Source organism: Oncorhynchus mykiss, chromosome 7 (assembly GCF_013265735.2).
Source record: "Oncorhynchus mykiss isolate Arlee chromosome 7, USDA_OmykA_1.1, whole genome shotgun sequence".
Taxonomy (NCBI): Eukaryota; Metazoa; Chordata; class Actinopteri; order Salmoniformes; family Salmonidae; genus Oncorhynchus; species Oncorhynchus mykiss.
Genome location: NC_048571.1, coordinates 70,865,411 through 70,876,081, shown reverse-complemented (window position 1 = coordinate 70,876,081; position 10,671 = coordinate 70,865,411). Strand labels below are relative to the sequence as shown.

General features: G+C 43.8%; 2 protein-coding genes across 3 annotated transcripts in view; both read right to left on the bottom strand.

The window, feature by feature from the left end:
- Window positions 1-643: 643 nt before the first annotated feature.
- On the bottom strand, window positions 644-3,102 carry tpgs1 (tubulin polyglutamylase complex subunit 1). Its single transcript, XM_021610402.2, has 3 exons — window positions 2,449-3,102; window positions 1,780-1,939; window positions 644-1,328 (listed from the first exon to the last, which is right to left on the bottom strand). Exons 1-3 carry the CDS (start codon window positions 2,769-2,771, stop codon window positions 843-845), a joined length of 969 nt encoding a protein of 322 aa, XP_021466077.1. The 5' UTR covers window positions 2,772-3,102; the 3' UTR covers window positions 644-842.
- A 724-nt stretch (window positions 3,103-3,826) lies between these two features.
- Window positions 3,827-10,671, bottom strand: part of LOC110528380 (DENN domain-containing protein 2D) — a 33,501-nt gene continuing 26,656 nt past the window's right edge. For both annotated transcript variants that reach the window (XM_036983974.1, XM_021610400.2), the window contains one exon: window positions 3,827-4,415. In XM_036983974.1, the coding sequence (XP_036839869.1) occupies window positions 4,327-4,415 (89 nt within the window). In that variant the 3' untranslated portion in view covers window positions 3,827-4,326. The remainder of the gene's footprint in view (window positions 4,416-10,671) is intronic.

The window sequence follows — 10,671 nt, the reverse complement described above, 5'->3', positions numbered from 1 at the left end:
CACAACCAAGACAACGCAGGAATGGCTTCAGGACAAGTCTCTGAATGTCCTTGAGTGGCCCAGCCAGAGGCCGGACTTAAATCCGATCAAACTCTCCAATCTCTGGAGAGACCTGAAAATAGCTGTGCAGCAACACTCTCCAACCAACCTGACAGAGCTTGAGAGGATCTTCAGAGAAGAAACACCCAAAATGCAGGTGTTCCACGCTTGTAGCGTCATACCCAATAAGTCTCAAGGCTGTAATCGCTGCCAAAAGTGCATTGCTGTCTGCTCAATGAACTAGTGTAACCCACAGCCATATGGAATACCAGATCAGGGCCTAAAATAAAGACAACTCCGAGTATGCCCTTCTGTTACAAAATAGACTACATTTTTCTTCATATCAGGTTTCTTTAGACCAGCCTAAAATTATTTATGGATTTCTTATATTTTTTAAATGTAGATGTCCCAGAGGTCTGATTCAGTGGCTTGTAGGCTCTGGGTGGAAGCCAGGAGATGCTAAATGGTTTGTTAATTAATGGTCAATTACGGTGAGACCGACAGTTATTTGATTGACAATCCCCGGGTGACAAAATGTAATGACCGCGATAGCCCTACTTGTAACAGATGTTTTCATTATAAATTAATACATGAATAAGCAAAATCCAGGTCTGACATTTATTGGTATATTGAATCATATTTACATGATCGTACTATATTATACAGTATATATTTAGCCATGCTGTATGTTCTTCAGGTGCTTCATAAGAACGAGGAAAGTCATACACACATCTCATACTAGGATCTGACACTACATTACAAGGAACAGTGCAGACATTATAGGAACGAGAATACACCAGCAGCTAACACACAACTCTTACTCGAGCGATAAAGAGCTCTGCCGCAGCGTCCTCAAACTCCTTGGCGTCCATGTTTCCCCCGGCTGGCTCCGCTCCAGCCATAGCCTGGGCCAGCTTACCGGGTGAGATCTTAGCACTCGCCTCCAGGTAGCGGCTAACCTTAGCCTCTAGGTAGGGATTGGCCTTAGCGTTAGCATTAGAGTAGTGGTTAGCATCTGAGGAGCCACCATTAGACCGGGAGGTCTCCAGGGCTTCATGGAGGGTGCCCAGCACAGCCAGACATAGTGTCCGACCAGCAGGCCCCTCAGCTGGGCCGCAGACCTCCGCGTACAGCCTCTGCGCCCGCCGGATGTAGTCAGAAAACACAGCACACGTCAGCACACCGTGCCTGAAGATGTCGTAGGGCACGGCCTCATGGTCCTGGCAGTGGAGCCGGCGTAACAGAGGGGCTGAAGTGGAGACGGGGACGCCTCCCTCGCTGCAGAGACACTTTAGAGTAGAATATAGCAGAACAAAATACTTAGATGTCCATCTACAACAGAAATTGGTATTTTACTCTGCTCCCAAATACCTCACGCAAACACAGCACTTGAGAAGACCACACAGGGTTAGCTGCAGAGGTTACGGGCTAGATTCTATCCGATCTCCCCTTTTCGGCTATGCACCATATATATATAATATATATCATATTTATTTATTGTCACATGCACTGAATACAACAGGTGTAGACTTTACAGTGAAACTTAAAAGGCAATGTTTCCTCGTTCATGGAAACTACATTCACGGTAAATGCTGCATCTGTCAGCTCAATCAAAAATGATCTTAAATGTCAATCACGCTATAACGATGATCTAAGTGCCTTGCTCAAGGGCACAATGGAAATGAATGGTTTCTGAAACCAGCAGTGTTTACAGTATGACTTGTCAATTGTATACCCTACCTGGAGGGTGTGTGTGTAGAGGCGGCCCCTGACCCCCCCACCTGGGCTGTTAGAGCTGCATTGACCAGCAGGGCCACTGGGACCCACTGCTCCTCGCCGCTGGGGCCCTGTCTGCGTTAGCAGGTCGTAGGCCACACGGACGTTGTTACTGAAGGCAGATCTGAAGACATACACACGTGGACATACACATCACAGGAGGACGGGTTCGTGGTAACGGCCGGAGCGGTTGAATGATGCCAAATACATGGTTTCCATGTGTTTGATGCTATTCCGTTGGCGCCGTTCCAGCCATTATCATGAGCTGTCCTCCCCTCAGCAGCCTACACTGGTACACTTGCACAGGCACACATGGATCATTTCCACTGGGAACAGACGTCTAGTTATGATGAACATTTGGTTGAGCAGTTGTCAACTAACTTAATTCAACCAAAAATGTCACCTGGTCATTGGATTTAGGTTAAAAAGTTAGGTAAAAAAATATGACTTTTGCAAATCCAATCAGTTTTCCACGTTGATTCAACACCACATATTTGTTTTATTAACATCACATGGAAACACGGTTGCTTGAACCCGTTTTTGCACGGTGGGTTGTGTTATTTCATTGTGAGATAAAACGAGAACATAGAATTGAGCTTGGCAGTCGCAAAATGCATGTTCTTTCTGGTTTACCTCTGAGAGTGATGCGCTAGACGCAGGTGCCATAGGGCTCGGCTCAGCTGCTGCTGCTCGTGTGCGCCTGCGCCGAGGTTTAGCAAATCTCCATCGCTGCAGCATCCACCCGTCCCATTCTCAGCCTCGGAGGCCTGATTACAGAAATGGTCTGCCAAAAACCCCATTGGGTCCTCCGACCTGGCCTCTACCATCTTTAGCAGAGCCCCTCGGAGTAACTCCCCGACTCCCGCCTGCGATAGGAACTCCCGCTCGGTGTCGGTCTTGGTCGGTTTGGATTCGGACATCCCCGAAGTTCCTCCGGACCGACGTTTCTCCGCCATAGTCGTTCTAGGTGGTGACGGAAGTAATTCGTTCCTCAGGACAGCTCCGTTTGGAAAACGTAATCGTTGTGGATGCTCATCCTGCTCCACTGCACACCGCAGCAATGTAAAATCGCCTTGAATGTAAAATATGTGTGCTTAATCGTGATGATAGATAAAAACTCGACAAATTATTGATTTGTCTCTCGCTCTATGGCACTGGTTGCTAGGGACGCTATTTCATACCCCGGATGTGATGTGTGAGTGTCAAAGATCATCTCAATGGTTGCTAAAATGGGAAGAGGTCTGGCCATGTAGCGTTGCTCTGTCTTAACATCTCAGTCGACCAGACAGGTCGTACAGGCCCTAGTTTTGTCGCACCTGGACTACTGTATGGTCATGAGCGGCAAAGAAACAGAAACCCATTGGTAAATTGTAGTTGGTCCAGAACAACGCAGCACGTATCGCACTTAGAATGTATACAGAGGGGAAGTGTCAGTAACAAGCATGTAAGTCTCTCCTGGCTCAAAGTTTAGGAGAGATTTACTGCATCACTATTGGTTTTTGTGCAAGGTATTGATGTGTTGAAGGGAACTGTCTGTTCAAGCAGTTGGCACAGTTCGGACACAAGACATGCAACCAGAGGCCGCTTTTCACAGTCCCTAGGTTCAGAACAGAGGCAGGGAAAAGCACAATATTAAATAGAGCCATGACTACATGGAACTCTGCCACCCTACGTAACTCAAGCTACCAATACAACCAGTTTAAATTAACATAAAATAACACCTTACTGCACAAAGGGGACTGTGAAGAGAAAGCCATTTCATATATATTGAATTGTAATTTGCATTGTACCATGTATTAGACCTAGTTTGTGTGTATGTACTGATATTTAGGCTGTGTGTGACATTTTAAATGCATGTATTTCAGTCCTTGACTAATAATGTTCTGTACTATGTATTATGTCATGTTTCATGTGGACCCCAGGAAGAGTAGTTGATGCTTTTGCAGTGGCTAACGGGAATCCTAATATATACACCAATCTCGTGAATGCTAACTTAAAAGTAATGTTAAAACATCATTGGTCCAACTTTTATTCACCATTTTTAAAAAAGTGCTTATTCACATCCTAACTTCCACATTCATACCCACAGCTTAAATAAACAAAATAACAATTTATAAGGCACTCAGTAGGCATAAACACAAAATATTTAGAATACTATGAAATACTCATAGGTATGTTTAGTTATAAGAGCATATATAAGTAAGAGCATCTTGCAGCACAAAAGTACAATAAATAAACCTTTTGCCAAGTCATCACAACAGAAGTAACACATCCTTCAATAAACGTAGAAACATTGACAAAAACATGTTTGTGTTTCTTCATCTTTAGCACACATTCATTCAACATGACAGGGGAGTAGCCTACAATTTCTACAGGCAAGAGAAAATACTGCAGACTTAGATTGTCACCATCTTCGCTCCACAGACAGGAGCAACGTCCTGTAGCGTCACCCTTATCCAGCATCACAAATGTACACATGATCAGAATCTATTTGTCTGAGGACGCCTACATTTACACCACAAGTCCTCTCACCCAGCCTCTCTTTGCCTTCTCTTTCTTCTTACTTTGTTGGTACTCTGCAATTTTTTGGTGGAAGAATCCTACAAAAAAAAAAGGGAAAAACAAAATGATTCATTGCTAGGTAAGTGAATCTTGGTAAGTGAATATGCTCCTATGAAAAAGTTATTTTTTGTTGTGAACCACACATCTTCCTCCAGCTTTGGTCAGTGCTTGGCCCAAATCTGTTTGTTGTACATCAATGATCTACCATAGATCTGCCCAAGTGCCAGCCTTCAAATGTAGACCAATGACAATTGTCCATGTGTCTGGTAAAACCTGTGCTGATGTCTCTAAACAACTGACAGAACATCTGGACTCCTAGAGAGACAGCCAAGACCCCTAGAGAGAGTCACTGTTCCAATGCTTTGAAAATCCTGGACCAAAAGCTTATACAGTGCCATCACGGTCACATCTTAAAAAAGTAATGTACTGAGCTTTGAACACTTAAAATCAGATTTGCACATGTGAAGCTTGTGTTTAAATGTCTCAATGGTCTTGAGAGGTTCTAAAAAAAAAAGTAAAAAATTAAAACATGTCCCGAGCTACTTATTTTTTCCTAGCTTTCAAATAGGCACATTCTTCTAATCTCCTCTCCCCCGGGCCTTAGTGTACAAGAGAAAGTAGTGCACTATATTTTCTGTCAATATACACAAAAGTATGTGGACACCACTTCAAATGAGTGGATTTGGATATTTAAGCCACACCCATTGCTGACAGGTGTATTAAAAAATTAATTTAAAAAAGAGCACACAGCCATGCAATCTCCATAAACAAACATTGGCAGAAGAATGGCCTCACTGAAGAGCTCAGAGACTTTCCATGTGGCCCTGTTATAGGATTCCACCTTTCCAACAAGTCAGCTAGAGCTGCCCAGGTCAACTGTAAGTGCGGTTATTGTGAAAATGTCTAGGCGCAACAACGGCTCAGCCACGAAGTGGTAGGCTACACAAGCTCACAGAATGAGACCGCCGAGGGCTGAAGCAACACTCACTACCGAGTTCCAAACTGCCTCTGGAAGCAACGTCAGCTTAAGAACTGTGCGTCAGGAGCTTAATGAAATGGGTTTCCATGTCCGAGTAGCCACACACAAACCGAAGATCACCATGCGCAATGCCAAATGTCGGCTGGAGTGGTGTAAAGCTCGCCGCCATTGGACTCTGGAGCAGTGGAAATGCGCTCGAGTGATGATTCTCGCTTCGCCACTTGGCAGTCCGACACATGAATCTGGGTTTGGCGGATGCCAGGAGAACAGTACCAGCCCCAATGCATAGTGCCAACTGTAAAGTTTGGTGGAGGAATTATGGTCTAGGGCGTTTTTTTGTGGTTCGAGCTAGGCCCCTTAGTTCCAGTGAAGGGAAATATTAACGATACAGCATAAAATGACATTCTAGATGATTCTGTGCTTCTAACTTTGTGGCAACAATTTGGGGAAGGCCCTTCCCTGTTTCAGCATAACACTGCCCCTGCGCACAAAGCATAAAGAAAATGGTTTGTCGAGATCGGTGTGGTAGAAATTGACTGGCCTGCAAAGAGCCCTGACCTCAACTCCGTCGAACACCTTTGGGATGAATTGGAACGCCGACTGCGAGCCAGGCCTAATCACCCAACATCGGTACTCAACCTCACTAACGCTTGTGTCTAAATGGAAGAAAGTCCTCGCAGCAATTTCCCAACATCTTGTGAAAAGCCTTCCCAGAAGAGTGGAGGCTGTTATTGAGGCAAAGGGGGGGGACCAAGTCCATATTAAACGGCCATGATTTTGGAATGAAATGTCCGAATAGCAGGTGTCCAAACTTTCAGTCATGTAGTGTACCTTTTAAAATAATGATTCATAAACAACTAAGGGCGTGCCCTCTTAAATCTGTGAAGGCACCCCAAATTTTGTTTTATATTTTCACAAATTATGTTCAGTTAAATATTTGCTGGTTTTAGATTGTCGTTTTTCACTCGTAATTTGTTTTTACAGTTGTTCATTGAGAAACAAAGAAATTGGAATTTCTGAGTCCATGTCAATGCTTAAATCACATCAGAAGACAATAATTTTCTAGGTCTGGAAAAAACTGATTTCAGCGTAATAACCCTTTAATTGCGCATCTAGTGAATGAGGAATGTGCAGGTCTAGTGAGGTTTCAGATCTGCTGCTTCTCATTTCATGGCAAAGATAACAAATAACGTTAGACAAATTCTACAGTTGTGGCCAAAACTTTTGAGAATTACACAAATAGACATTTTCATAAAGTCTGCTGCATCAGTTTGAATGATGGCAATTTGCATATACTCCAGAATGTTAAGAGTGATCAGATGAATTGCAATTAATTGCAAAGTCCCTCTTTGCCATGCAAATGAACTGAATCCCCAAAACATTTCCACTGCATTTCAGCCACAAAAGGACCAGCTGACATCATGTCAGTGATTCTCTCGTTAACACAGGTGTGAGTGTTGACGAGGACAAGGCTGGAGATCACTCTGTCATGCTGATTGAATTCAAATAACAGACTGGAAGCTTCAAAAGGAGGGTGGTGCTTGGAATCATTGCTCATCCTCTGTCAACCATGGTTACCGGGAAGGCGTCAGCATTGCTTTGCACAAAAGGCTTCACAGGCAAGGATATTGCTGCCAGTAAGATTGCACCTAAATCAACCATTTATCGGATAATCAAGAACTTTAAGGAAAGCGGTTCAATTGTTGTGAAGAAGGCTTTGGGCCCCCAAAAAAGTCCAGCAAGCGCCAGGACCGTCTCCTAAAGTTGATTCAGCTGCAGGATCGGGGCACCACCAGTACAGAGCTTGCTCAGGAACGGCAGCAGGCAGGTGTGAGTGCATATGCACGCACAGTGAGGCAAAAACTTTTTGAGGATGGCCTGGTGAAGGGCAGCCAAGAAGGGCAGCAAAGAAGCCACTTCTCTCCAGGAAAAACATCAAGAACAGACTGATATTCTGCAAAAGGTACAGGGATTGGACTGCTGAGGACTGGGGTAAAGTCATTTTCTCTGATGAATCCCCTTTCCGATTGTTTGGGGCATCCGGAAAAAAACTTGTCCGGAGAAGACCAGGTGAGAGCTACCATCAGTCCTGTGTCATGCCAACAGTAAAGCATCCTGAGACCATTCATGTGTGGGGTTGCTTCTCAGCCAAGGGAGTGGGCTCACTCACAATTTTGCCTAAGAACACAGCCATGAATAAAGAATGGTACCAACACATCCTCCGAGAGCAACTTCTCCCAACCATCCAGGAACAGTTTGGTGACAAACAATGCCTTTTCCAGCATGATGGAGCACCTTGCCATAAGGCAAAAGTGATAACTAAGTGGCTCTGGGAACAAAACATCAATATTTTGGGTCCATGACCAGGAAATTCCACGGACCTTAATCCCATTGAAAACTTATGGTCAATCCTCAGGAGGCGGCTGGACAAACAAAAACCCACAAATTCTGACAAACTCCAAGCATTGATTATGCAAGAATGGGCTGCCATCAGTCAGGATGTGGCCCAGAAGTTAATTAACTGCATGCCAGGGCGGATTGCAGGTCTTGAAAAAGAAGGGTCAACACTGCAAATATTGACTCCTTGCATCAACTTCATGTAATTGTCAATAAAAGACTTTGACACTTATGAAATGCTTGTAATTATACTTCAGTATTCCATAGTAACATCTGACAAAAATATCTAGTCACTGAAGCAGCAAACTTTGTGAAAATTAATATTTGTGTCATTCTCAAAACTTTTGGCCACGACTGTATACTTACTCTTGATATATTTCTACCAGGTAAGCCTACTTTGCAGTTAAATGTTAATTGAGGTTTTGGGGAAAGTACTTCTGTCAACTCACAAGACAGTTATCACATCAACTGGCCACACACAAAGTGATAGACAAATGCACGCGCCACACAAATGGGGGCAATATTGCTGGAAATTAATTGGCAGATATTGTGTTAAGGTTGGCCTTTTAAACCAATAGTGGCTAACCAGGGGTGGGATAATGTTGCGTTGATTACATATTAGCTGGGAGCGTGCGGAGTCTGATAATTGTGAGATTTGTTTATGACTGTTTGCGGAGAAAATGGCCCAGAAGTGAAAATTGCATGTACTTTCAGAATTGTTTGGAGAGGTACTCATAGGTGGACTGCTAGCTACTGGTAGCTTATGATCAAACTGTTGGAGACCCCTGCTCTGTATAAAGCTTCTATAGGCCATTCTTTCTCCTACAGAGGAGCACATGCATGGAACACTTTATCAGAACAAACTATTTAACATTTGAATACATTAAAAATAAATACCGAAAACTTGTTGCTACAGCTCCACCAGTGCAATCATATATGAACTGATGGGCGTTATCCAACAGACCCATTAAGACCCTCCAAGTCATACATAGGCCTAATAGAGGTGGGTGGGTATGTTTGTACACACACACACAGTTGAAGTTGGAAGTTTACATACACCTTACATACACCTTAGCCTAGTGGTTAGAGCGTTGGACTAGTAACCGAAAGGTTGCAAGTTCAAATCCCCCAGCTGACAAGGTACAAAATCTGTCGTTCTGCCCCTGAACAGCCACTGTTCCTAGGCCGTCATTGAAAATAAGAATGTGTTCTTAACTGACTTGCCTAGTAAAATAAAGGTAAAATAAAATAAAAAGATCAGTTTCACAATTCCTGACATTTAATCTTAGTAAAAATTCCTCGTCTTAGGATCACCACTTAATTTTAAGAATGTTAAATGTCAGAATGAGAATTATTTCTTTCTTTCATCACATTCCCAGTGGGTCAGAAGTTTACATATACTCAATTAGCATTTGGTTGCACTGCCTTTAAATGGTTTAACTTGGGTCAAATGTTTCAGGTAGCCTTTCACAAGCTTCCCAGAATAAGTTGGGTGAATTTTGGCGCATTCCTCCTGTAACCGAGTCAGGTTTGTAGGCCTCCTTGCTCGCACACACTTAGTTCTGCCCACAAATGTTCTATAGGATTGAGTTAAGGGCTTTGTGATGGCCACTCCAATACCTTGACTTTGTTGTCCTTAAGCCATTTTGCCACACCTTTGGAAGTATGCTTGGGGTCAATGTCCATTTGGAAGACCTATTTGCGACCAAGCTTTAACTTCCTGAATGTTGTCTTGAGAGGTTGCTTCAATATATCCACATAATTTCCCTACCTCATGATGCCATCTATTTTGTGAAGTGCACCAGCCCTTCCTGCAGCACAGCACCACCACATGATGCTGCCACCCCCGTGCTTCACGGTTGGGATAGTTCTTCGGGCTTGCAAATCTCCCCTTTTTTCCTCCAAACATAAATGGTCATTATGGCCAAACAGTTCTATTTTTGTTTCATCAGACCAGAGGACATTTATCCAAAAAGTACAATCTTTGTCCCCATATCCAGTTGCAAACCATAGTCTGGCTTTTTTATGGCGGTTTTGGAGCAGTGGCTTCTTCCTTGCTGAGCGGCCTTTCAGATCATGTTGACATACATTTTCCAGCAGCATATCACCCTGCATACCACTGCTGACTTGCTTCTGAAGCTAAGCAGGGTTGGTCCTAGTCAGTCCCTAGATGGGATACCAGATGCTCCTGGAGGTGGTGTTGGAGGGCCAGGAGGAGGCACTCTTTCCTCTGGTCTAAAAAAATATCTCAATGCCCCAGGGCAGTGATTGGGGACACTGCCCTCTGTAGGGTGCCGTCTTTCAGATGGGACGTTAAATGGGTGTCCTGACTCTGAGGTCATTAAAGATCCCATGGCACTTATTGTAAGAGTAGGGGTGTTAACCCCGGTGTCCTGGCTAAATTCCCAATCTGGCCCTCAAACCATCACGGTCACCTAATAATCCCTAGTTTACAATTGGCTCATTCATCCCCCTCTTCTTCCCTGTAACTATTCCCCAGGTCGTTTCTGCAAATGAGAACGTGTTCTCAGTCAACTTACCTGGTAAAATAACGGATAAATAAAATATACGACTCGTTTTACTGTGGATATAGATACTTTTGTACCCGTTTCCTCCAGCATCTTCACAAGGTCCTTTGCTGTTGTTCTGGGATTGATTTGCACTTTTCGTACCAAAGTACGTTCATCTCTAGGAGACAGAACACATCTACTTCCTGAGCGGTATGACGGCTGCATGGTCCCATGGTGTTTATACTTGCTTACTATTGTTTGTACAGATGAACGTGGTACCTTCAGGCGGTTGGAAATTGCTCAAGGATGAACCAGACTTGGAGGTTTACAATTTTTTTCCTGAGGTCTTGGCTCATTTCTTTTGATTTTCCCATGTCGTCAAACAAAGAGGCTCCAATTGACTCAAAT

Coding starts and splice junctions, on each gene's coding strand:
- tpgs1 (XM_021610402.2), bottom strand. CDS start 2,771: ATGGCGGAGAAACGTCGGTCCGGAGGAACTTCGGGGATGTCCGAATCC. Junction 1,940..2,448: donor CTAGCGCATCACTCTCAGAG/GTAAACCAGAAA, acceptor GTATGTCTTCAG/ATCTGCCTTCAGTAACAACG. Junction 1,329..1,779: donor TCTACACACACACCCTCCAG/GTAGGGTATACA, acceptor TCTACTCTAAAG/TGTCTCTGCAGCGAGGGAGG.